Here is a 23294-nt window from a genome sequence, read left to right on the forward strand (position 1 = left end):
ATTGGCCTCAGCAAAACTCCCAGCTCAAAGACACTATATGGTCTCGTAATGCAGCAAAGCATCTCTCAAACTCAATTCCAAGGCCTGTAAATCGAAATGTACCTTGGCTTTTACTCCCCACAAGAATATATCAAAAAAGGGCCCGGAGAGATAGCACAGCGGCGTTTGCCTTGCAAGCAGCCAATCCAGGACCAAAGGTGGTTGGTTCGAATCCCGGTGTCCCATATGGTCCCCTGTGCCTGCCAGGAGCTATTTCTGAGCAGACAGCCAGGAGTAACCCCTGAGCACCGCCAAAAACAAAACAAAACAAAACGAAACAAAACAAAAAAGAATATATCAAAAGACTTAATTGGGAGTCTTAAATTGCCTATGGAAGCTCAATACCTGTATAACAATACATCTTAAGATGTGTATTTCTAAATATACAAGTAGCCTCCTCCACCACTTTGAATACCTTTTCTTTTTAACTCAGTTTTATTTATTTGTTCTTTTTTAATATATACATTTTTTTCTCTATCCTTACCATTTTTGGTGTTGCTTGGTACAAAAAGCCTTGACTGGGATAAAAGCTCAGAACAAAACCAGACGACAGAGACTGTGTGTGCAGCCTGTCATCCTTACCCAGAATAGCACCAGCAACACAGTATTACACCATACGTTTTTGTATGGGCACAGTAAAAAAAGGGGGAAACCATAGACACAGAAACAAGATCTTATCTTCTAGGGATAAAAACTCACTTTTTTTTTGTTGTTGTTGTTGTTTTTGGTTTTTGGGCCACCGGCGGTGCTCAGGGGTTACTCCTGGCTGTCTGCTCAGAAATAGCTCCTGGCAGGCATGGGGGACCATATGGGACACCAGGATTCAAACCAACCACCTTAGGTCCTGGATTGGCTGATTGCAAGGCAAACCCCGCTGTGCTATTTCTCCGGGCCCAGAACTCACTTTTTATAGCAGAAGGGTGCCTCCCATCCTGAACATGTGTCATGTGGATACAACCAGTCTCCAGGAGATTGGACAGTGTTAGTCCAATCCGAAACCCCAGATCCCGATGTAGAAATGATACAGCTCTGGGCAATACCACTAGGAACTAAGCTCCATTGGGAGATTTATAACACTACTCTGGCACCAACTTGTGCCAGTTTTGATATGACAACGAGGAAAGGAAAACTTGACCTAAGACCAGGCTGTCCTATCACATCACCTAACACTAAATGGAAATCAGAAGAGATATCGTCCTTTGAACTGTGAAAAATAAGAGCACCAACAACAGAAAACTGACTTTGACAACCGTGACTGAACAGAGCCTACCTTGGGACTAATAAGGAAAACCCTACCCTAGGCTGTAGTCCAGGACACATAAAAAACAACAACAACAACAAGATGTCTTATTGCAGAGGTCCAACTTGGACAACAAAGACTGAGCAGAACCTTTGGATCCATAATATCCTAGGCTTCGGCTTAGGGACTGAACGAAAACAGGGAGCAAGTGTTATAGAAGACTGAACACCACAACAACAATGGATAGAAACCTCTAGAACCTAGAGACTCTATCCTAGACCCTGCCCTATAACCTGTGCAAATACCAAGATCACTAGCTACAGTGGCTTGATTTTCTCACACACAACTGAGAGGAAACTTTCCTGGCATCACAAAAAAGCCTTTGGGAAGGAGTTAATGAGTATATATGGAGCCAGGGGTTGATCCCATGATTGTATGCTTCAAGGATGGAGAAACCCTGAATCTCCTAGGCCACAGGAATTCCCTTTCTTCCCCAATGCTTACTGTGCCTATGCAAAAAAAAAAAAAAAAGGGGGGGGGAACGCCAAACCCTACCACTCCAGCACCCATACTTTTTCTTGTTTTGATTTGTTAGTTTTTGACTTAATTTTCCTTCTCTTTTTCTTCCACTTTTCTCATTCTTTTTCACTCTTGTGGTTATTATTTAGAGATTTTTATTTTTATTTGCCGGGTCCATTTTTTTTTCTTTTTTCTTCCATTTTTCTTTTCTTTTTCTCTCTCTCTCTTCATTCTTTTTTTGGTAGTTGTCACCAAATTTTTTTCTCCCCTTTTTCTTATCCTTTTTATCTTCAATGACGGTGGAATAGATGCTCAATCCACAACAAGCTGTAAAGTGGAGACCAGTTGCACTAGCATACTGGGGGGTAGAGGAGGGAGATATGGGAGCATACTGGGAACAGGGGCGGAGGGAGGACAGCACTGGTGGTGGGAATGCCCCTCATTCATTGTCACTATGTACCATAAATGATGCAGTGAAAGATTTGTAATGCACTTTGGTCACAATAAAAAAAAGGGGGAGGCTGGAGAGATAGCATGGAGGTAAGGCGTTAAGGTCATCGGTTCAAATCCCGGCGTCCCATATGTTCCCTCGTGCCTGCCAGGAGTGATTTCTGAGCACGGAGCCAGGAAAAACCCCTGAGCACTGCCGGGTGTGATCCAAAAACCACAAAAAAAAAAAAAAAAAAAAAAAAAAAGAAATTGCTCCTGGCAGGCTCTGGGGACTATATGGGATGCCGGGATTTGAACCACCATCCTTCTGCATGCAAGGCAAACACCCTACCGCTGTGCTACTCTCTGGCCCCAGCAAGTTAATTTTTATTGAATCTTATTTAGAAAGATGTGAGAGGAGAGAGAACAATTTTGAGAGAGCACAGGCTTCTCAAGTGAAATAAACAAAGAAATATGGAGATAAGCAAGATTTAAAAATAATAAAAGAGATAATAAAAAGATAATAAAAAATTATTTTTTGCTTGCTTTTTGGGTCACACTCAGCAGCACTCAGGGGCTACTCCTGGCTCTCTGCTCAGAAATCGCTCCTGGCAGGCTCGGGGGACCATATGGGACACCGGGATTTGAACCGATGACCTTCTGCGTGAAAGGTAAACGCCTTTTTTTTTTTTTTTGATCAACAGTGTCTATAGGCATATCAAATGGTCGTTTTGTATTTGGTTTTGCTTTTAGTTTAGGGGTGATATCCATCCAGTGGTGCTCAAAACTTACCACTCAATTTGTGCTCAAGGATCATTCCTGGTAGGACTTGAGATCCATATACATGCTGTACTAGGGATCAAACCCTGGTTGGTCATATACAGGGGCAAGTACCTTACTGGCTGTATTCTCTGGCCCCACACAATCCCCTTTTCGGCAATTATTTTTAGTTCACTGAAATTATAAAATAAGTATTATATCAAAAAACTGGAAATAACTAGTGTTAGCATAAATATGGTTAAAAAGGAAAAACTCTTGGTGGGAATGTTTGGTTCAGCCTCAATGGTAAACAGTACAGAGAATTCTCAAATAAGTTACAACATCTGTATGATGATGCACTGATTTCACTTCTTGGCATCTAGCCCCACCACAAAATCATTAAGTTGCAAACAAAAATTTTTTGCACATTAGGGCCTGATAAATAGTACAGCACAGCAGATAAGGTGCTTGCCTTACATATACCTGTCCTGAGCTGGATCCCCACAACTGAACAGTCTCCTGAGCCCAAGTAGGAATTATTTCTTAGAACAAAATCAAGAATAAGCCCTGAGCACAGTCTGATCTTCACAAGCCCCACTGAAATAAAAAACAACTGGAGAACCATGAAGATAGTTACAGTGGTTAGAGAATGTTTAGGAGTTCCAGCTGGGTTTGATCTCCACCTTATATCTCCAAGCATCACCAGGTGATCCCTGGCATCCTCTGACCCTGGCATTGAACCTTTTGGATTGGCTAAGTGTTGGTGGAAGTGCCCTCGAGCATTATGAGAGGCCCAAAATGAAAATCCTTCTGGCATCATAGTTTCAAATTAACACACTGCCCTTGCTGAGATGGCATCTGAAAAACCTTTCAGGCCAAGGATATGCAGCTAATTCGAGATCAATTTCTAGCACTGTGCATGGCCTTCTAAGCACTCCAAGGAGTAAGTCTTGAGCACCACCAGATATAGCCAAAAAACAAAAACAAAAACCAAAACAGAAAAAAAAAACTCCATAATCCTTCATTTATACCTTATGGAAATTTATCCTGTGTATTGACAATGTTAAGTATAAAATTAAGGAAGTGAAACTGTCTAATTGTCAAACACTTAAGCAAACTTTCTTTTTTAATTTTTCGGGCCACACCTGTTTGATGCTCAGGGGTTACTCCTGGCTAAGTGCTCAGAAATTGCACCTGGCTTGGGGGGACCATATGGGACGCCGGGGGATTGAACCGAGGTCCTGATCCTTGGCTAGCACTTGCAAGGCAGACACCTTACCTCTAGCGCCACCTCGCTGGCCCCTAAGCAAACTTTTTTTTTTTTTTTTTTTTTTTTTTTTTGGTTTTTGGGCCACACCCTGTGACGCTCAGGGGTTACTCCTGGCTATGCGCTCAGAAGTTGCTCCTGGCTTCTTGGGGGACCATATGGGACGCCGGGGGATCGAACCACGGTCCGTCCTAGGCTAGCGCAGGCAAGGCAGGCACCTTACCTCCAGCACCACCGCCCGGCCCCACAAACTCTTAAATAACAAAGCAAGCACGTAAATAAAATCCCAAAAGAATGTATTATTCTGTGATGGGCACAAGACTATTAACAGAGCTAACATAATTTAAAACTTTTTTGGTTCTGGAATATACCTGGAGGTGCTCAGAGTTTATTTACTCTGTATTCAGGGGTCACTCCTGACAGTTTTTTTTTTTTTTGTTTTTTTTTGGTTTTTGGGCCACACCTGGTGACGCTCAGGGGTTACTCCTGGCTATGCGCTCAGAAGTTGCTCCTGGCTTGGGGGACCATATGGGACACCGGGGGATCGAACCTCGGTCCGTCCTAGGCTAGCGCAGGCAAGGCAGGCACCTTACCTCTAGCGCCACCGCCTGGCCCCACTCCTGACAGTTTTTAAGAAATTAAATGCTGGACTAGAGTGAGAGCACAGCAGTAGGGCATTTGTCTTGCATGCAGCAATCCATGGATGGGTATGGGTGCGATTCTTGGAATCCCATATGGTCCCTGAACCTGCAGGAGCAATTTCTGAGTGTAGAGCTAGAAGTAACCCGAGAGCTGCTGGGTGTGGCTCAAAAAAATAAATTATATGCTATATGCAGTATTGGGGATTGAGCCAGGATTGGTCATGTGCAAGGCAAAAACCTTAACCCATGCACTCTTGCTGTAGGCCCTAAATTTTTTTTTTTTTTTTTGCCACACCTGGTGACGCTCAGGAGATATGCCTGGCTATTTGCTCAGAAATCGCTCCTGGCTTGGGAGACCATATAGGATGCTGGGGGATATAACCGCGTCAGTCCTAGGCTACCATGGGTCAGGCAGATGCCTTACAGCTTGCGCCACCACTCTGGCCCAGAGGCCCTAAATTTTTTTTATTTTTTTATATTTTACTTTTTTTTGATTTTTGGATCATACCCAGCAGCACTCAGGGGTTACTCCTGGCTCTCTGCTCATAACATATCATATGGTATGCCGGGAATCAAACCGGGATCTGTCCAGGGTTGGCAGTGTGTGAGGCAAACACTCTACCGCTATGCTATTGCTCAGGCCCCCTTAAATTTTTTCTAAATGTTCCCCTTCCCTTGTTGTCTGAGGTGATTGAGGGTGTGTGTGTGTGTGTGTGTGTGTGTGTGTGTGTGTGACACACTTGACTGGTGGTTGTACACTTCAGGAGCAGCACTCTCACAAATATGGCCGTCATCAATCACAGATCACACTATCTTGTGAGTCCAGGCTCCAAATGGCAGAGCTGCTATGATCATACATGCATGAGGGATGGAACTTATGACCTTACTTAGTCTCACACTTGCAAGACAAGCACTCTAGTGCTCAGTATTCCCAGGCCTGAGCTATTATGAATTTAGGTGGAGGAGCACACTTTGACCAGTGTTCAGGAGCAACAACTTGTTCTGTGCTTGGCAGGTCAATTCTGTTGGTATCCAGGGGGACTGTTTGATGGCAGGAATCAAACCTGCGTCTTATAAATGCACTGTTGCCTGCTGGGCTGTCTCTCTATTCTTTATTCTTATAATTTTTTATGTATATAAGACACTTTTTCAGTTTGGAGAGAATAGTGAGAATATCTATTTATGAATCAGCAAGAAAGAGCTGAAAAATCCATCTGAGATATGACTCAGTGGTAAGGCACTGGTAAAACAAAAGAAAGAAAAGAAACCAACAGTTATACTTGAGTCAATATGAATTTTTATTAACACACATTTGTCAAAGTCTGTACAAACCAAAACATTCCTTATTTTAAAATATCCATTATTACAAACATACAAATAAACAAAAGGTGTTACCAAAAGTTAACTACTCAATTTCATGGTAAAATGGTGTCATGATTTTTAAAAACCAAAATTTTAAGACAGGCTTTAGACTTCCCTTTTTGGAATTTGCAGAAAGTTAGAAAATATGTGGATTTTCTTTATATTAAATGCCAAGACATTAAAAAAAGATACAGTATAAAACTAAATGTTTTTATTTTGTTGCTTTGTGTAACAGATATCTCATCTTTAAAATAAAAAAAAAGACTGTCATTTTTTTTCAATCTTCCCCCCATAGTCAATGTAAATGTATCCAAAAAATAGTCTGACATTTTATCTTTACCTAAAAGTTATTCATTCAAAAAATTACAAAACTATTTAGCACTGCTATTTCCCTTGCTTAGAAGGAAAAATTATACTCCACACTAGAGGGTTATATAAGCAACATGGTCCACTGTTTTTCTTATCAGAAGCCATCCATTTACATATCTTTATTCATTTATGTGCCTGGGTCCATTTGTGAAACTGCATTATAAATTATAAGCACTTGCTTTTAATAAATATATATCAAGTTAAAAACCACTGCTTCAAATTATTTTGTAGACTTAAGTACAAATTTCATCTGTCTTCATAATTACATCTAACTTTACCGTGCTGAATAGTTTCAAGGTAATTGGTTATTCTCTGTTTTGTGGCACACTACGTACCTCCCTATTTATTTTTAAAATATCACACTGGGGATACCTGAGAGTATGGCTTAGTAATGCCAACTTATCCCCTTTCCTAGAAAAGTAAATCCACATGCCTACTGAATCAAGAAGGGAAATGGAGCATTAAACAACTTGCAATTGAGCACACTCTTGTTCTGGACCTGTTTTCGGTATCTTTCCATTAAAGTCTAGGAGTGTATAGGTTGGAGTGGGTGAAGAGAAAAAAACAGTAATATCATTTCTCCCAATCAAACGCAGTCCATACCTGAGAAGCTCATATTGACCCCATATCCTATTAATGTCAACATTATTCCATTGTGAATCTGCTTCTACAAAATAAATCTTTGACAATGATTCATTATGACAACTCATATAAACAACGGTACTTTTAAAAAAAGGCAGTGTAAGTATTTAAAATCAATGACATAACCAGGAAAGGGGTGACAGGAGGGAAGTGTCCAGTACAACCTGGACAACCTTTCTATCTGCCTTTACTTAAAAGACAGACTCTTCGAATTTTGCTACCTCCCTTAAGTATTTTCTTAAATGCTCTTCCAAGGAATCCTCCAAAAGGCACTTAACTCCATACTTACGCACTGAATTATTTTCACCTTACCAATCGGTTTTAAGACTCCAAGGTAAGAAGAAAAAGATCTGGTTCTTTACTAAAAACTACTGAGCAGGATTTTTTTTTAGTGGCATAATTTTTACAAGAACAACAAGCTAGGCTACTATTATTTCTTTATCAAGAAAAAAATTTTGTTTTTGTTTTGTTTTTTAAATAAATAAAATTCTGGTTATACATAGTACAAAGTTCATACATAATATACCTGGAAAAAAACCCAAAAATATACCCTGAAGCGAAAGATATACTGAAGAGAGAAAGCCTCTACCACTATACCAAACTTAAGATGGCAGTTTTCAAAGTTCAAAGGGTGGCAGTGACATGTAATGAATGCCAAACCCTTTGCTCGTGGGAGTGGCAGGACACAATGATCAATACACACAAAAAAATCTTGCTGCACATAGCATTGAGCAGTGAGTGATCCGCATTTAAAAAAGTAGTACCAAAGAAAGACTAAGAGAGAGGGGGAGAAGAGTGAAATTTAAACTCCAAACATCCAAGCATGCAGTCATAATATAGCACAAACCAGGTTTGTTTCCATTCAGTCCATTGCAATCACACAAAGAAGAATAATTATAATAAAATAGAGATTTCTTAAGAAACCTTGCAATTCCCAGAGAACAGCCAGGTCACCAAACCTAACCCAGGAATCCACTGCTTTTGCTGAGAGCTTCCTTGTAATCTCTCATGGAGAGGTTATAGTCCCTGACTTTTCCGACTTCTTGCTCTTGGACAAGGCAGCTGCCTGCTTCAGGAGCTCTCGATTTTTGGCCTAAAAAGAAAAAAATCAGAAAGGTGTTTTAAGGGACAGAGATATAGCACAGCCGGTAAGCTTACTTTGCATGCAGGTTCGATCTGACACCCAATATGGTCCCTTCAACACCACCTAGAGTGATTCCTGAGTGCAGTGCCAGAAGTAACCTAGCATTCCTGGGTATGGTCTCAAAACAAAACAAAAAAGGTGTCTTAATAGGGCAGGACATATTTTTGTTTATTTTATTTTAAATTTTTTGTTTTTGGGCCACACCCAGTGATGCTCAGGGGTTATTCCTGGCTATGCATTCAGAAATCGCTCTTTGAGGGTTGGAGAGATAGCATGGAGGTAGGGTGTTTGCTTTGCATGCAGAAGGATGGTGGTTCGAATTTCTGCATCCTATATGGTCCCCTGAGCGCTGCTGGATGTGACCCAAAAACCAAAAGAATAAGAAAAAGTAATCACTCTTTGGCTTGGGGGACCAGATGAGGGACACAGGGATTCGAACCACTGTCCGTCCTGGATCAGCTTTATGTAAGGCGAACACCTACTGCTGTGCTATCGCTCTGGTCCCAGGATATATATTTTACACAGATACTAATGTCAAGAAGAAGTAAATATTGAGGCTAGAGCAATAGTACAGGACTATTAGTAATAGTAATAGGACTATTGCCTTGTACATGGCCAACCAGGATTCGAAACCCAGCATCCCATATGGTCTCTCAAACACTGGCAGGAATAATTACTGACTACAAAACCAAAAGTGCATTGGTAGATGTGCCTTCCCCACCTCACCCCCCGAAGTTGAAACACCCCCCCCCCTTCACACATACACAAAAGAAGTGAGTGACTAGGGGCCGAAGCCATAGCAGCATAGGTAGGACGTTTGCCTTACACATAGCCGTCTGGAGTTCAATCCCTGGCATCCCATATGGTCATCCGAGCCTGCCAAGAGTGACCTGAGCGCAGAATCAGGAGTAACCCCTGAGTACAGCTAGGTGTGGCCCAAAATTTAAAAATAAAAGTAATTTCTTAGAGGCAGAATACAAAAGTTCTTATCTAGACCTGGTTCAGGGGGAAAGTTGACCTCAATCTCCTGGATTCACTGTTATAAAAGAATACTTTATGCAACAACAAAAAAAACCATGAAGTGCTTTAATATGCTGGATAGAATTTATACTTATTCAAAAAAATTAAAGAAGACTGGAGTGATAGCACAACAGTGGGGCATTTGTCTTGCACACAGCCAACCTGGGACAGGATGGACCCGGGTTCAATTCCCAGCATCCCATATGGTTCCCTGAGCCTGCCAGGAGCAATTTATGAGTGCAGATTCAGGAGTAACCAGGTGTGTCCCCAAAACAAAAACAAATCAAAGAAGTTATTTATACATTCCATTATTTTTTGGAGAAAAATATCAAAAAGTATCCAAGAGTAAAAGAAGTGGGTAGGCAGTTGGCTCAAAGAGCTGGATTCCATGTTTTGCATATAAGAGGCCTAAATTTGATCCCTGGCTCTATATGGCCTGCTGAGCACCCCTGGAAATAACTATTACACCCAGCTTTTGGGTGTGGCACCTAAACAAAATAAGTAAAAAAGTAAAAAAAAAAAAAACTAAAGACAACTTTAAGGTGGATTAATAAAATAAATAAAATGAAGGGCCGGAGCAATTGCACAGTGGAAGGGCATTTGCCTTGCACTCGGCCTACCCAGTACAGACCTGGGTTTGATTCCTGGCATCTCATATGGTCCCCTGAGCCTGCCAGGAACAATTTCTGAGTGCAGAGCCAGGAATAACCCAAGTAACATTGGGTGTGGCCCAAAAACCAAAACAGAAAAAAAAAAAAAAAAAGAAAAGAAAAGGAGATTTGTTAATAATTTAAGAAATCTAAGAGATGATCACTTAAAATACAGTTAATTACATCATGGTTACCACATAAAATAAGTCACCTGCAACTGTTCTGTAACTTCTTTGTGGGTTTTCTCCATCTGATTCATTTTTGCTCTCATCTGAGATTCTTGGTATTGAAAATCAGCCTTCAACTCTGTAATCTGAGGGGGAATAAAAGGCAAAATAAGGAGACAGAGGAAGTAGTTCTCCAAGTGTTGTAATACATGCTTTCATGCCAAAGGCCCAGGTTCAACCCACAACACAAGGACCCCTGAGCATCACTGGAAGTAATCTCCAAGCAATGATTCAGGAGGATCCAGCTGAGTGTGGCCCAACACCACTCCCTGTTACCCTGTCCAAAAAAAAAAAGGCATGGAGGAGTTGGCCCCAAAAGACAAGAAGACATTTCAGCACCAGAGAGCTAGTAAATTAGTTCCCCAAATTATTGAACTCCAGGACATTCACAAGTACCCATGCCCAAATCAAAACCAGAGAAATTCTGCCTTCTGGTTTTATTTATTTTTTTTAAAAGATTTTCCCAAATTTACAGGTAAACCTGAAGTACTTCTGGTTAGAAAATAGCTTTCAGGCACCATATTCTCAGCAGGCCACCTCCACATTTCCTGAGCTACCTACTCTTCCAACCCTCCTGATGATGTTAAACTCCCAGAGTTAACATTCGAGGTTACAGAGATCTTTCTATATTTGGAAGTAGTTTGGGGGGGTACCAGGGATTGAACCTGGGCCAACCCAATGTAAGGCAAGCGCATGCAAGGCAACCTACTGTACTATTGCTCCAGCCCATGTTTTACAAAAATTCTTTTTGTGCCATTCCTTTATTATCCAAGGAAATATACTGGGGCTATTTGCATGAATCATATAGTACATTGGAAAGAGTATTAGTTTCTTCTCAAGACGAGTTTAGGGTGAGGGGCCAGAGTGTGGTGCAAGCAGTAGGGCATTTGCCTTGCATGCACTGACCTAGGATGAGCCGTGGTTCAATCTCCTGGCATCCCATATAATCCCCCAAGCCAGGAGTGATTTCTGAGCGCATAGCCAGGAATAACCCCTGAATGTCACCAGGTGTGGTCCAAAAACCAAAAACCAAAAATCAAAAAAAAGAAGAGCTTAGGATGGCTGGAGACAATATAGTAGGTAAGGCACTTGCCTTGCAGGCAGGCAGCAGACCTGGGTTTAATCCCCAGCATCGATGGCATCCCCAGCACAACCAAGAGTAATTCCTGAATGGAGAGTCAGGAGTAACTGAGTTCTGCCAACGTGGCCCCAAAACAAACCAAAAAATTTCACTTAATGGAAAAAACAAACAGAAACCAAAATATCATTGTATCGTAGAAAGTAAAATAGAAAGACTTGGGTTTATAGCTTTATTTTGCCATTTTCTAACTGTGTAATTGGTACACATCTTTCTGTTTTGGGGTTCCACTTGGCCGTGGAGGTTACTCCTGGCTCAACACTCGGGAATTTTCCTGGTGGTACCCATGGGACCATATGGAATGCAGAAGATCAAACCTGAGTTGACTGCATGCAAGGCAAGCATCGTACCCACTATACTCTCTCTCCAATCCCATTTAATTTCTGAGTCTATTTCCTCATCTATAAAATAGAAATTAGATGGCAAGATTGCATGCAAAAAATAGAAATATCTCTTAATGGCACAGTACTTGCCTTGCATGTGTGAAGGTTTGGGGTCAATTCTTGGCACCACACACATATACACAAAAAGAATACTGGGTCAGAGAGACAGTACAGAGGTAAGGTATTTGCCTTGCATGTGGTTACCTCCAGTTCCATCCTCAGCACTGCATATGATCTGCTGAGTACTGCAAGGGTCACTCCTGAACAGAGAGCCAGAAGTAGCCCCTGAACCTGGTGACTGTGCCTCACCTCCCTGCCCACCCCCAAAAAATAAGAAAGAGGAAAAAATAAAAGAGAGAGCAAGAGCAAGATACTTGAATGTGGGGCTGGAGAACTAGTACAGTGGGTTAGGTGCTTGCCTTGCATGCAGCTGACCTGGGTTTGATGCCCCTGAACACCTCCAGGAGTGATCCCTGAGCACAGAACCAGGAGTAAGCTCTGAGCATAGCTGGTTGTGGCCCAAGAACAAACAAAAATACTTCAATGTTATATCCTCATAGCTGACCAGAGTGAATTTACAACATCTGACTTTGGCATAAAACAACATATAACTTTCAGGGAAAAGACATTTAGGGAAAGAGATAAAAATCCTAAGAGGAAAAATATCAGAGGTACTCTTCATCAATGGAATAATGATAATTCCCTCCTCATAGGACTTTGAAGATACTAAAATTAGAATAATCAAGCACATAGAAAGCATCCAATAAAAATATTAGCTATTATGGGGGGCCAGAGAGATAGTACAGCAGGAAGGATGCTTGCCTTATACGTGGCAGATTCAGATGTGACCCAGACATTCCATATGGTCCCTTGACACTACCAGGAGTAATTACTAAGTTCAGAGCCCCTGACCACCATTGAATGTGGGCCAAAAACAAACAAGAAGAATTAGTTATTATGGTGGCCAGAATCATAGAACAGTAGATAGGGCACTTGGCTTGCATGAAGTCAAACTAGTTCAGTTCCTTAGCACCACGAGAAGTGATTCCGAGTACAAAATCTGGAGTGATCACTGAGCATTGCTGGGTGTGCTTCCTACCCAAATGAGCTAATAATGGTATTACTATATTAAAGAAAAATATTTCAGATAATTTCTAAGAATACAAATATAATAAATAGATAATGAATCAGAGTAAGATGTAAAAAGTACCCATAGAGAGGAAGAATGACTCTTACATAAGAATAAGATCAGGGGGCCCAGAGAGATAGCACAGTGGCGTTTGCCTTGCAAGCAGCCGATCCAGGACCAAAGGTGGTTGGTTCGAATCCTGGTGTCCCATATGGTCCCCCATGCCTGCCAGAAGCTATTTCTGAGCAGACAGCCAGGAGTAACCCCTGAGCACCGCCGGGTGTGGCCCAAAAACCAAAAAAAAAAAAAAAAAAAAAAAAAAAAAAGAGATGAACAAGTTTAGAGAATAGTCACTCAGAACTTCAGTTGTCAGCAATGGAAGCAAAGTGACCTATGAATCATGGAGGAAGGCTGACCTAAAATATTATCCAGGGAGGAAGGTGACCTGGCCTACATACCTTGAATATTATTGTCCATGAACATGGCTACATCAATAATAAAGATGGAGACATCTAGTTCTCTTAGCTTGCGATCATTAAATATTCCAATTACAAAACAACCTCTTGGGGCTGGAGCAATAGTATAGCGGTAGGGTGTTTGCCTTGCACGTAGCCAATACCTGACCGGATTCCCAGCATCCCATATGGTCCCCTGAGCCTGCCAGGGGCAACTCCTGAGCACAAAGCCAGGAGTAATACGAATGCCGCCGCTGGGTGTGACCCCAAAACAAAAACAAAACAAAACAGAACAAAAAAACCTCTTGTCTCCATTCCATGCTCACTTAGAACCTTCTTAAAACAGTTTCCCAAGGTCAAAAAGAGTAAGAAAGGTAGTATTAAATGACTGGTATTATTGAGCTATATGACTCAAAATAAGAGGTGGATAGTATGGGGTTGGAGAGAGAGAGGGTAAGTACGGTACATGTTTGCTTTCCTTGTGGCTGACAAGGTTCAATCCCAGCACCCCAACTTCAACTCCCACCAAGAGTAATTCCTGAGCAGAGTTAGGAGTAAGCCCTGAAGACTACTAGGTGTGGCCCAAAATAAATGAAGTAGATAGGGGTAGATAGTACATCTGGTAGGGCATTTGCTTTGCACATGGCCAATTGGATTTGATACCTGGCATCCTCTTTGGTCCCCTGAGCCTGCCAGGAGTAATTTCTGAGCACAGAATCAGGAGTAGCCCCTAAGAACTGCTGGGTGTGGTCCAAAACCCAACTCCCTCGAAAAAAAAGGTATACAATGACTTTTTGCGGGGAGACCACACCTAGTGGCTCTCAGAAGTTACTCCTGGCTCTTTGCTCAGAAATTGCTTGTGGTAAGCTCAGGGAACCATATGGAATGCTGGGGATTGAACCATGTGCAAGGCAAATGCCCTACCTACTGTGCTATCTCTCCAGCCTCTCACAATGACATTTGGGGGGGGGGGGGTTTGGGCCACACCCGGCGGTGCTCAGGGGTTACTCCTGGCTATCTGCTCAGAAATAGCTCCCACAGGATCGCTTGAGTCCAGGAGTTCTGGGCTGCAGTGCGCTATGCCGATCGGGTGTCCGCACTAAGTTCGGCATCAATATGGTGACCCCCCGGGAGCGGGGGACCACCAGGTTGCCTAAGGAGGGGCGAACCGGCCCAGGTCGGAAACGGAGCAGGTCAAAGCTCCCGTGCTGATCAGTAGTGGGATCGCGCCTGTGAATAGCCACTGCACTCCAGCCTGGGCAACATAGCGAGACCCTGTCTCTAAGAAAAAGCAGATAAAAAAAAAAAAAAAAAAAAGAAATAGCTCCTGGCAGGCACAGGGGACCATATGGGACACCGGGATTCGAACCAACCACCTTTGGTCCTGGATCGGCTGCTTGCAAGGCAAACGCTGCTGTGCTATCTCTCTGGGCCCTCACAATGACATTTTAAACAAAATCTATGTAAGCTTGGTTAATGAGGAGTCTTCCACTGAGAAGTGAAAGTTCCATCCAAGTGCTAAGAAAAATCAAGTTTCTAAATTCATTTGGCTGAGATTGGTTCATCATACTATACCCACCAGTGATCTTGGAAAGCCTCTCTGCAGGCTTTCCCACCCTTGCCAATGGATTTCACTTTCAAATAATTAATGGTTTAGTACTCAAAAACATATGCCACGGATTATACCTTCTTTTCTTTCTCCAAAATCATTTGATCCTTTTGATGTAGCATCTTCTTCAAAGTAGCTACTTCTTCCTTTAATTGGGCAATGATGACAAAGTGGTCAGTGCCTGGTGAATCCAGAGCTAGGTCTGGAGAAAAGCTGTGGGAGAAATGGCCAGAAAAAAAATCTTAGTTTATATATCATACAAAATTTTCACCTTAGTTTAGATATACAAACTTTTTTAGCCTTGGAGTATACTTGATTACAAATTCATGGGCAGTAGCAACTATATGAATTCCCACATCTAGCATAATACCCCCCAATAACTCCAAACTCAACAGCATTTTCTAAATTGCACTTGGGGGGCCATGATTGGTCTGTCTCAGGTTGAGGATCCCCCCCTTTTTTGCTTGTTTTTGGACCATACCTGTCTGTGCTCAGGGCTTACTCCTGGCTTTGTGCTCAGGGATCACTTCTAGCAGGCTTAAGGAACCAAACAAGATACCAGAGACTGAACCTGGGTTAGCTGCAAGCGAGGCAAGCACTCTATTCCCTGTACTATCTCTCTAGCCCCAAATTTTCAATTATTTCCCACCCCATGTCCAGATTCCCAATTATAAATAACTAAAACTCATATTTTTATGGTACTCTAGCAAGAATCTGGATAAATGATCAACTCTAAGCTCATTCACTTTTCTTTTGGTAGGGTGGGGAATCAAACTCAAGGTCCCACACATGCAAAGCAAGTGTTCTATCATTGAGCTACATCCCCAAGTCTTCACTCATTTTCTTTCAAACTCCCCATAAAGCTGGTCTTTTAGCTCTTTGTTTTCCACTTCGAAGCACTATGATGTAGTGCAATTTCTAAGAAGCTGCTGCATTCCATCCCAAGAGCAGTCAGTGCTTTCAAAAATGGTAAAAAAGAGGGACCAGAGAGATAATACAGCAGTTAGGGCACTTGCCTTGCACGCGGCTGACCTGGGTTCGATCCCCGGCACCCCATATGGTCCCCCGAGCCTGGCAGGAGTGATCCCTGAGCACAGAGCCAGGAGTAAGTCCTGAGCAGCACCGGGTGTGAACAACCAAAAAAAAAAGAGGCAAAAAGAAGATGAAATTAATAGAAAGTCAACTTTCCTTATACTACAACTGATCTATTGACTGATTATTTTCAATACTAGAAATTCTGTTTGTGACACTTTAGTTAGGAAAGAAATAGATGGCAAATTCCAAAAACACATCACAACTTGCATTTTAATAGGTTTCAGTAGTCCTCCCACTAATAGTATCTGAGCACTTCATTTTGTCAAAGTGCTAACTGAACTCTGTACTTTAAATGAGTCTCAACTGTTACCATTTTCAGGAATTCTAAAAATCCCTGAAACTGAATGTACAATTCTGTGTGTATGTCCAATGGATGGTTTTGAAAGTAAGGATCCAATTTCAGGGCCGGAGCGGTGGCGCTAGAGGTAAGGTGTCTGCCTTGCAGGCGCTAGCCTAGGACCGACCAAGGTTCGATCCCCCCACATCCCATATGGTCCCCCTCCCCCAAGCCAGGAGCAATTTCTGAGCATCAAAAGGGTGTGCCCCCCCAAAAAATAAAATAAAGGTTGGAAAGAAAAAACCAATTTCACTGGTAAGTCAGAAGTGCCTTAGTCTCAAAACAAGGTGATCAATCAGTAATAGAGAGTAGAGGGTTAAATCCCATCTTTCTCTACAGTTTCTTAAAGGAGCACTTTTTTTTTTTTCCAGAAAAATCTTTAAAGTAAAACTCGGAAACAGTGACTAAGATATCAAGATTGCCACAAAATGAGAGAAACTATTCACTCAATACCCATCTGATAAGGGGTTAATTTCTAAGAAATATAAGGTACTGGTACAGCTTAAAAAATAAACTAGGGGCCGGGCGGTGGCGCTAAAGGTAAGGTGCCTGCCTTGCCTGCGCTAACCTTGGACGGACCGCGGTTCGATCCCCCGGCGTCCCATATGGTCCCCCCCAAGCCAGGGGCGATTTCTGAGCACATAGCCAGGAGTAACCCCTGAGCGTCAAACGGGTGTGGCCCAAAAACCAAAAAAAAAAAAAAAAAAAAAAAGAAGAGCACATGAAAAAATGCTTCACAACATTAATCATCAGGGAGATTTAAATCAAAGCAATAATGAGATATCATCTCATACCACAGAGACTGGCACACATCAAAAAAGAGCAAGAACAAAACTAAATAAATAAATATTTATAAACAGGCCAGTGTGGGATGGGGAGGGAGGACACTTGGGATATTGGTGATGGGAATGTTGCACTGGTGAAGTGTTTTTTTTTTTTTTAACATATATCAAAAAAATCAAAGAAAAAAAAGAAAAGATAAGGCCTCCCAATGCTTACCACAGACTGTGTTCTTTACACTGACTGTATAGAAAGAGGAGGTACAGTAAATGCTCCCCATATACACCTCAGACCAGGCCCTTCGCCTGGTCTGTATTATGAATGGAGGGACTAAATAAATAAATAAATAAATAAATGGGGGGAAAAAAAGAACAAGAACAACCAGTGCTGGCACAGATGCAAGGAGAAAGGAATGATCGTTCACTGCTATTTGGAGTATTGATTGGTCCAGTCCTTTTGGAAAACAATACGGATATTCCTCAAAACTAGAAATTGAGGTTCCATATGACCCAGCAATACTGCTCATAGGAATATATACAAAGGGCCCAAAAACACAATGCAGAAAAGCCCTCTGCACTCCTATCTTCATTGGAGCACTGATCACAATAACTGGAATCTGGAAACAACCCAAGTGCCTGAGAACAGATGAGTGAATAAAGAACTAGGAACTATGCAGCTGTTAGGAAAATATGAAGTCATGAAATTTGCTTAAACATGTATGGATAGTGAGAGTATTATATTGACTGAAATAAGAGGGAAGATAGACAAAGAATGATCAAACTCATTTGTGGGATATATAAAAAAAAGAAAGTATGGCAATCATATCGAGAGACAATAGAGATGAGGGCCAGGAGGACCCGTCCATGGTAGGAAGCATGCCACAAATAGCAGAGAAGTGCAATTAGAGCAGAGAAGGGACCCCTATGACAATGATCGTTGGAAATGATCACTCTGGACAAGAACTGGCTGCTCAAAGGAGATAGTGATATGCATGATACCCCTTCAATAACAATATTGCAAACCAGTGACTAAAAAGAAAGGAATAAAAAGAAGAAAAATGTCTGCCACAGGCAGGAAGGAGGGAGGGCTTTGAGGAGGGCACTGGTGGCATTGGCAATGGGGACATTGGTGGTTGGAAAGGGGCACTGGTGAAGAATGTTGTACGTTGTTATGACTGAAACTCAATCATGAACAACTTTGCAATTGTGTATCTCATACTGATTCAATTAAAGAATTCATAAAACAATGCGGTGTGTGCAGCGCGTAGGGCGCGTCCATGTGGGGCTCGGCCCGGGGCCATCATGGGCACTGCAGGGAGGGAGGGGAGGCGTGGTTGGTCGGTCTGTGCGCTCCAAGGCGAGAGCGATGTTGCTCTCCAAGTTCGGGTCCCTGGCGCACCTGTGCGGGCCGGGCGGCGTGGACCACCTCCCGGGGAAGCTCCTGCAGCCAGCCAAGGCGGACAAGGAGAGCTTCGAGAAGCTGTACCAGGCGGGCGCCGTGCTGGGCAGCGGTGGGTTTCGACAGCGTCTACGCGGGCAGCCGTCTGGCCGACGGGCTCCCGGTGGCCGTGAAGGACGTGGTGAGGGACCGGGTCACCGAGTGGAGCAGCCTCGGCGGCGCGGCGGTGCCCCTCGAGTGGTCCTGCTGCGCAAGGTGGGCGCGGGCGGCGCGCGGCGTCATCCGCCTGCTGGACTGGCTCGAGCGGCCCAGGCTGGCCCAGGACCTCTTCGACTTCATCACGAGCCCCTGGCGCGCCGCTTCTTCGCGCAGGTGCTGGACGCCGTGCGCCACTGCCACGCCTGCGGGGTGGTGCGCCGCGACATCCAGGACGAGAACCTGCCGGTGGACCCGCGCTCCGGCCAGCTCAAGCTCATCCACTCGGCTCGGGCGCGCTCCTCAAGGACGCGGTCTACACGGACTTTGACGGCACGCGCGTGGACAGCCCCCCAGAGTGGATCCGCTACGCCGCTACCACGGGCGCTCGGCCAGTGTGGTTCCTGGGAGTGCTGCTGGGGACATCCCCTTCGAGCAGGACGACGAGATCCTCCGGGGCCGCCTTCTTCCGGAGGAGGGTCTGTCTCACTCGACTGCCGGCGTCCGTCAGAGCGGCCCACCCCTGGATGCTAGGGGCCGAGGCCGGCACCCCCGACAGCTGCCTGCTGCGGCTCTGCGCCCTGGACCCTGATGACGCGGCCAGCATCACCTCCAGAAGCGAGAGCTTGTGAGGGGCCGGCCGGCCTGCCCAGTGCCTTTCCTCACGCCGCTCCTGGGCCGTGGTCTGAGCTCGCCTCGTCCAAAGACCCTCCTGCCCACCCATCTCCCGCTCCTGTGCTGCTGCTGAGGGGGTCCTGGCCTGTCGTCATGGACTCCCAGGCGCCCCAGTGCCCTCCTCCTCCCGGGAGACTTCCGGGCGTGCACAAGCAATGCAACCAGGACTGCCCACACACCCGACCTGGCTGAGTCCTTATTTATGGTGTGACCCCAGGAGGGCCCGGCCTGCTGGACTATTTATTGTTTATTTGTTGAGGTCCCTCCCCCAGTGGCCTGGCCGCCTCCCTGGATGTGACGGGCGGGTGGCTTTGGGGAGGGTCGTGTCCTGCTGCTCCGGGGAGATGGACTTGTATAGTGGCTAATTTAAGGGGAGTGGGCCCTCTGCGCCCCACGGATGGGTTTTAAATTATTGCTCTTGTACAGTTCGCCTGTGGGTTCTGGAGGTGGGGTGGGCTGGGGTAGGGTGGGGCAGGGGGAGTCTCAGGCCTTTAACTTATTCTCACAGTTGCATTTTGGGGGCCTTCTGTGAACCCACGGACAGGGTGGGGGGGTCTTTTGAGTTTCAAGTCCAATGTCGAGATCCTATTTTTTTATAGAGGCATTTCAATTACATTTGTTTTGTACATTAAAAAAAAAAAAGACGTTAGAAAATAACCAGAAGAGGCCGAAGCGATAGCATAGCAGTAGGGCATTTGCCTTGCATGCAGCTGCCCAGGATAGACCTGGGTTCGATTTCTGATGTCCCATATGGTTCCCCAAGCCAGGAGCAATTTCTTTTTTTAAGCTATGTATTTATTTATTTATTTATTTATTTATTTATTTATTTATTTGGGTTTTTTGGTCACACCTGGCCATGCACTCAGGGGTTACTCCTGGCTCTGCTCAGAAATCGCTCCTGGCAAGCTCAGGGGACCATATGGGATGCCAGGAATTGAACCAGGTCCTTCCTGGGTCGGCCGCATGCTTGGCAAATGCCTTACCGCTATGTTATTTCTAAGCGCAAAGCCAGGAGTAACCCCTGAGTGTTACTGGGTGTGGCCCCAAAACAAAACAAACAAACAAACAAACAAACAAAAAAACCAGAAAACCACCACCAAAAATTCTTAGGGTTTTAAAGGGACTGTAGTGGGATTAAAGCACTTGCATTTTGACAACCTTAATTCAATCCCTGACACTACATATGGTTCTCTGAACACTGACGGGTCATTTCTTAGCACAGAACCAGCAGCTGCTCATAACTATCATCACGTATGGTCCAAACTCTCTACCCAAATAAATAAAAATAAAACAAAACAAGAACTTGATGTTCCTAAGTAGACACTGGAATATTTATATCTTTCTTTTTTTTTTTTATATCTTTCTTATATCAATTTAGCAACTACCATCGTTCCTCCTTTCTACATATTAAACCACATATAATAACCCAGCATTTCTCTGTACAGGTAGAAGATGCAAACAGCAGTTAAATCATGGGATACTCTTAGTTACCAAACACTTTTACGACTAGATTGGGATGAACAATTGAACAAATTCTTTCATAACCAATGAATATGCATAATTCTGAGTAACAAAAATAAATGCAAAAAATATAAAAAGCAGCATGAGAAAATACTGAATAGTTGTATCATTGTCTCCACTGGTTTAAATGCCTATTAAGGTATTGTCTTCATTCAACCTAGAGTCTATTTAAACTCAAAAGTGATGAAGAAATATACTAATAGGCTAATATAAATACTATTTTCCTGTTCTCCAAAATCCTAATGTTCTGCTCTACTACTTGAGAGGACATTCTTCTTATATTAGTAGTTGTTCACAATACCAGTGGTGTCTGTCCTATGTCTGATATCTCTAATTTCTTTTTCTTTCTTTCTTTTATTTATTTATTTATTTATTTTTTGGTTTTTGGGCCACCCCCGGCAGCACCCAAGGGACCATATGGGATGCCAGGATTTGAACCACTGTTGGTCCTGGGTTGGCCGCTTGCAAGGCCAACACCCTATCATTGTGCTATCTCTCTGGCCCTGATATCTCTAATTTTTTTTTTTTTTGGGTCACACCCGGCGGTGCTCAGGGGTTACTCCTGGCTGTCTGCTCAGAAATAGCTCCTGGCAGGCACGGGGGACCATATGGGACACCAGGATTTGAACCAACCACCTTTGGTCCTGGATCGGCTGCTTGCAAGGCAAACGCCGCTGTGCTATCTCTCGGGGCCAATATCTCTAATTTCTTTTCTTTTCTTTTTCTTTTTGGTTTTTAGGTCACACCCAGCAGCGCTCAGGGTTTACTCCTGGCTCTAAGCTCAGAAATCACTCCCAGCAGGTTCGAGGGACCATATGGGATGCCGAGATTCAAACCACCAAGCTTCTGCATGCAAAGCAAATGCCTTACTTCCATGCTATCTCTCTGGCCCCCATATCTCTAATTTCTAAGAACTGCTAAACATCTGAAAATAAAAAGCATATAGGCTATCAAGGCAGAAAATTATATCAAGGACCTGCGCAATAGCACAACGGTAGGACATTTGCCTTGCACGCAGCTGACCCAGGACAGACCTCGGTTCAATTCCTGGCATCCCATGTGGTCCCCAGCCTGCCAGGGGCGATTTCTGAGCATAAAGCCAGGAGTAACCTCTGAGCACCACCAGATGTGGCCCAAAAACTAAAACAAAACAAAACAAATTACATCAAGTCTCTTTCCAGATATCTCCAATGACAGGAACTCATTGCTTCTTATCTTTTCCAAAAGGTTTTAATGTTAAGAGCCTCTTGAGGACAGAAATATTGTTAAGAAACTTGTCTTAATTAGATTTGTCAACTCAGATTTGATCCCTTGTACTTCATTAAGGTTCCCTGAGCACCACCAAGAGTGTCCCCTGAACAGAGAACCAGGATAGCCCCTGAGCATCACTAGGTGTGGCCTTTGTTCCATCCCAAAGAACAACAACCTTGCATGGGGGGCTAGAGAGATAACAGTGGTAGGGCATTTGCCTTGCAAGCAGCCGACCCAGGACTGACAGCGGCTCAAATCCTGGCATCCCATAGGTCCCCTGAGCCTGCCAGAAGCGATTTCTGAGTGCAGAGCTAGGAGTGGCCCCTGAGTGCTGCCAGGTGTGACCCAAAAAGAAACAAAAGAGAACAACCTTGCATGAGCAAACTACAACTGCCTATTATTTCTATTCATAACTCTTGGGTCTGCCCTCAAAAGCCACATAAAGCAATAGCATAGTGGGTAGGGCATTTGCCTTACATGCAACCTGGGTTCAATTCCCAGCATCCCATGTGGTATCTCAAGTACCACCAGGTAGGGGCTGGAGTGATAGCACAGTGGGAGGGCATATGACTTGCACACAGCCAGCCCAGGTTCGATTCCCAGCATCCCATATGGTCTCCCGAGACTGCCAGGAGTGATTTCTGAGCACAAAACCAGGAGTGAACCCTGAGATCCTCTGGGAGTGGCCAAAAAACAACAACAAAAACCAAGTGTCACCAGGTATGGCCCAAAACCCAAAAAAAAAAAACAAAACAAAAAAAAAAAACATTTTTTAAATAAAAAAAATGTAACTGGATGGGCCTAGAGTGATTTAGTACAGGGGGTAGGGTACTTGCCTTGAATGCCACCAACCCAGGTTTAATACTAAGCATCCCATATGTTCTCAGAGCTTGACAGAGTGATTCTCCCACAAAGGCAGGATGCAGGGAGGGTAATTGGGAGGGTTAGAAGGGAAACAAGGGACATTGGTGATAGGAAAAGTGCACTGGTAAAGTTGTTGTACATTGTATAAGTAAATTC

General features: G+C 43.7%; 1 protein-coding gene, 1 non-coding gene and 1 pseudogene across 4 annotated transcripts in view; 2 read left to right on the forward strand and 1 right to left on the reverse strand.

Annotated features, from left to right (window-relative positions):
• Nucleotides 1-6726: 6726 nt before the first annotated feature.
• FAM76A (family with sequence similarity 76 member A) overlaps nt 6727-23294 on the reverse strand; it is a 37101-nt gene continuing 20533 nt past the window's right edge. The window contains exons 7-10 of one of the 3 annotated variants that reach the window (XM_049774970.1): nt 16039-16134; nt 15100-15235; nt 10293-10394; nt 6727-8360 (exon numbers count right to left, since the gene is read on the reverse strand). In XM_049774970.1, coding sequence (XP_049630927.1) covers nt 8274-8360; nt 10293-10394; nt 15100-15235; nt 16039-16134 — 421 coding nt within the window. In that variant the 3' untranslated portion in view covers nt 6727-8273. Of the gene's footprint in view, nt 8361-10292; nt 10395-11919; nt 11949-15099; nt 15236-16038; nt 16135-23294 lie in introns of those variants that run through there. The other 2 variants (XM_049774969.1, XM_049774968.1) reach the window with 2 other exon arrangements.
• Nucleotides 17437-17569, forward strand: LOC126012539 (small nucleolar RNA SNORA51). The gene has a single exon (XR_007496997.1). It is a non-coding gene; the product is annotated as a small nucleolar RNA SNORA51 (small nucleolar RNA).
• LOC126011240 (serine/threonine-protein kinase pim-3-like) lies at nt 18600-19459 on the forward strand (annotated as a pseudogene).

This window comes from Suncus etruscus, chromosome 6 (genome assembly GCF_024139225.1).
Source record: "Suncus etruscus isolate mSunEtr1 chromosome 6, mSunEtr1.pri.cur, whole genome shotgun sequence".
In the NCBI taxonomy this organism is placed as follows: domain Eukaryota; kingdom Metazoa; phylum Chordata; class Mammalia; order Eulipotyphla; family Soricidae; genus Suncus; species Suncus etruscus.